This window comes from Buceros rhinoceros, unplaced genomic scaffold (assembly GCF_000710305.1).
Source record: "Buceros rhinoceros silvestris isolate BGI_N320 unplaced genomic scaffold, ASM71030v1 scaffold43865, whole genome shotgun sequence".
NCBI lineage: Eukaryota > Metazoa > Chordata > Aves > Bucerotiformes > Bucerotidae > Buceros > Buceros rhinoceros.
Genome location: NW_010411939.1, coordinates 1 through 3,052, shown reverse-complemented (window position 1 = coordinate 3,052; position 3,052 = coordinate 1). Strand labels below are relative to the sequence as shown.

The following is a 3,052-nucleotide window of genomic DNA, read 5'->3' as shown; positions in this document are numbered from 1 at the left end:
TGCTGCTGTAGTTCGAGAGAAGCTCCTTAAGGCTTCAGCACCCAACATGGAACCAGTCACACTTTTGTAATCAAGACAGTAAATTCCTCTGCATCTCCCAGTTACCCATTACAGAGTGCTGCTGCCCACCTCAGAAGACTGAACAAAGTCAAAATGGATTCTGGAAATGCGTGTCAGAATTCTGCCACACTCGCCTCGGGTTTGGAACCACACACCGGTCACACCAAAACCCCTCAACATCACCCACTGAAACGGTGACCGCAGGAAGACCCCAACAAGCTGGCTGATGAATTGTTTCCCTGAGGCCCTAGGAAGTATGGATTGCTAGAAACAAATTAGCACAACCATATCCCCTAAAAAATGTCTAGGAATAGGGAAGCTATTTGTGAGCTTACAGTGGGGCTCACACGTTGACCCGAAGAGTTATAAGTGGTTAGCTGGTGCTGTTTGAGACGTCAGGCTGCCAAAGCCAGGCTGCGCTGGTGGCCAGGGAGCCCCTCAGCCCCAAGAGCAGTCGCTGCATTTGATAACATCCATAATGAAGCATCAGGACAGCCTCTAGCCTGAGCACTGCTCACGCCTGTCCCACCAGACCACGGATTTAGCAGTGAGAGTAAACATTGCTCAGACACCGGCACAGCCCGGGCAGCTGTCTGACAACAGCTAATTTAGCAGCCTGTTTATGGGGAGGAAAACCTATCCCGACACAGATGCCAGCTTGGCAAAGGCTTAATGAAATCCTCTAGGGCCACACCAAGTTCCGCTGGAGGCAATAAATACTCACTAGTCCACCCACCCACACACGTGCCACAGGATCCTCACTCGCAGCACAGAGCACCAGCCCTCCGTCTGGGTCATGGGCTGCGACGCTTCTGCCTGACGAGCAGCCACATCGCTGCTGACTGCGGGGCAAAACTCTGGGCTCATTATTGCCGGAAGCTAAGGCCTAAACTCATCCCCTGTCTAAAGGGGAAAGGGATGGAAAGAGACTGCTGTAAAGCCAGAAGATCTCTACCCGTCAGCACTGAACATCCCCACCAGAGAATTCCACCACGTGAGCATCAGAGCTACACGGTGGCCATGAGCAAGTTTCTCCATGGGCTCCCTTGAGAGCACCAGCACTTGTACCATCTCCAGTGCTCTCATACAGATGAGAAAGTCCCCCACCTACATTCCACTGACACTGGGATTTGCACAAAAAAAGGAACAATCTTGCAGTGCAACATCTGAATTCAGCGCTAGGGATCAGTCATCAAAACCCATCCACAGCTCTGAAAAGAGTGAACAGAGTTAAGAGGGAACGGACGGCTTATGTGTAGTTCTCAGCTTCTTCCTGGCACTTCCAGGTGGTTTAATTTTAATTTTTGCAAGTGGTTCAATAAACAGCAATCTGAATCCTACATGTAAAATCAAACAACTACACAAGTATTTCCAGGATCCAGAGCTAAATCTCATCTCATGGGTCAATAAAGACAATATTTTTTAATTCCACAAACACCTTCAATGTTTATGGTTCAGGATTTTTGTTAGAAACCCTGAGCTACAAACACCACGCTTGATTCCTGTAATTGCTTCCATGAATGCCAGTCACCCCACACTTTACCCAAACACAATTTTGCCTTCAAAGCTAAGTATCCATTTTCTATCTCATCGTCAGGAGCAAGAGGATAAAATGTTGATGGAATCACTGACCTCTAAGCTGGAATTCACCTGGATTGCATGTATGAACGTAGAACTACACCCGCGTTCTTTACCACCGCTGCAGCTTTAAGAGCTTCAGGTTATTTTAAGAGGCAAAGGGCAGACAGGAACATCTGACACCGCCGGGAGCAATCATGACTTCACACTTACATGGAACTCGGTCGTGTTGAGAATGTGACGACCATCCGGACTCCAGCATGAAGCCACCAGTCCTGCCGACCCCTCGTCAATCTTACAGTGCCAGTCTGGCTGCTCCAGGGACCAGACCTAGGGCAGAGAGGAAACCAAACAGCTCCCAACACCTCCGCTCGCCAGCGTCCGCCACGGCTGAGGAGAGGCTCCTGCATCGCCCACCACAGAGGTCAGAGAGCTCTGAAAGCCCACAGCCATGAAGGACTGGCGCTGGATCCCACTACAAAAGTAAGCCCCATGCCTCTGTGTGTTAATACGAGTTGTAAAGTTAATACAAGCTGTAAGACGAGGTGGGTTGTTTTATCTGTGACAAATAATCTGAACAGCCCCCACAAAAAAAAAGATTCCGGTCTATTTAACAAGTTTGCATGTATTTATCTCCTACTGAACAGAGAAACTGTGAGATAATGTCAGGCTTTGATTTGTTTTGATAAATATTTTTATTCTAAATTTGGGGTTTTTTTCAAACTAAGATGTTTGTCATGGTTTTAAAAAGAATGGCATGCCGGGTTATGCACACATGATAAATAACAACATCTGACCCAGCGCCTGCCATTCAGGAGCTCTCACTCCCACCACACCCCAGTCCCCAGCGCACTCCGGTTTCGTCCTTACCTGGACAATCCCGCGCTTGTACATGGCACATAAAATGAACAAAGAGTCAGACGACCACTCGATGTACTGGATCTGGTCCAGGCACGTGTAGAGCTGGAGGACCTGGAGGGTGTTCGCATCCCGAACCACCAGCCGGTACTCCACGCACGAAGCCTGAGCAGGAACAAAGCCAGCGCTGAGCTGGTGCACCTGCACGGGGCTCAACCCGCGCTGACAAATCTCTGTCTTGGCAGCCTGAGGCACAATTAGGATTTTTAACTTCAGAAAGGCCTGAGGCGTGCTGTGCTCTGCCACAAACTACCGGAAAAATCATTAAACCAGGAGGGAAGGGGGTTGTATTGACACAAAGAATCCTCGCTCAGCCTGTCGCTGCTGGGTAACTAATGCCACTTTTTAAAGAAATCATTCTTTGCCTCATTCGCTGTCTTTGGGCGTTGGACTAGATGACCTTTACCGGTCCCTTCCAACCCAAAGCATTCGGTGTCTCCGTAACTATTACTTTATTTAAATAGCCTTCATCAGGCCTCCACTAGAAAGACTCGTG

At 48.9% G+C, this 3,052-nt stretch overlaps 1 protein-coding gene across 1 annotated transcript in view; it reads right to left on the bottom strand.

The window, feature by feature from the left end:
• The window catches only part of WRAP73 (WD repeat containing, antisense to TP73), a gene marked incomplete at its 5' end in the record, with an annotated part of 12,753 nt that extends 10,092 nt beyond the window's left edge, over positions 1-2,661 (bottom strand). Inside the window, 2 exons of the mRNA XM_010136175.1 lie at positions 1,852-1,968; positions 2,509-2,661. Coding sequence (XP_010134477.1) covers positions 1,852-1,968; positions 2,509-2,661 — 270 coding nt within the window. The remainder of the gene's footprint in view (positions 1-1,851; positions 1,969-2,508) is intronic.
• Positions 2,662-3,052: the final 391 nt, after the last annotated feature.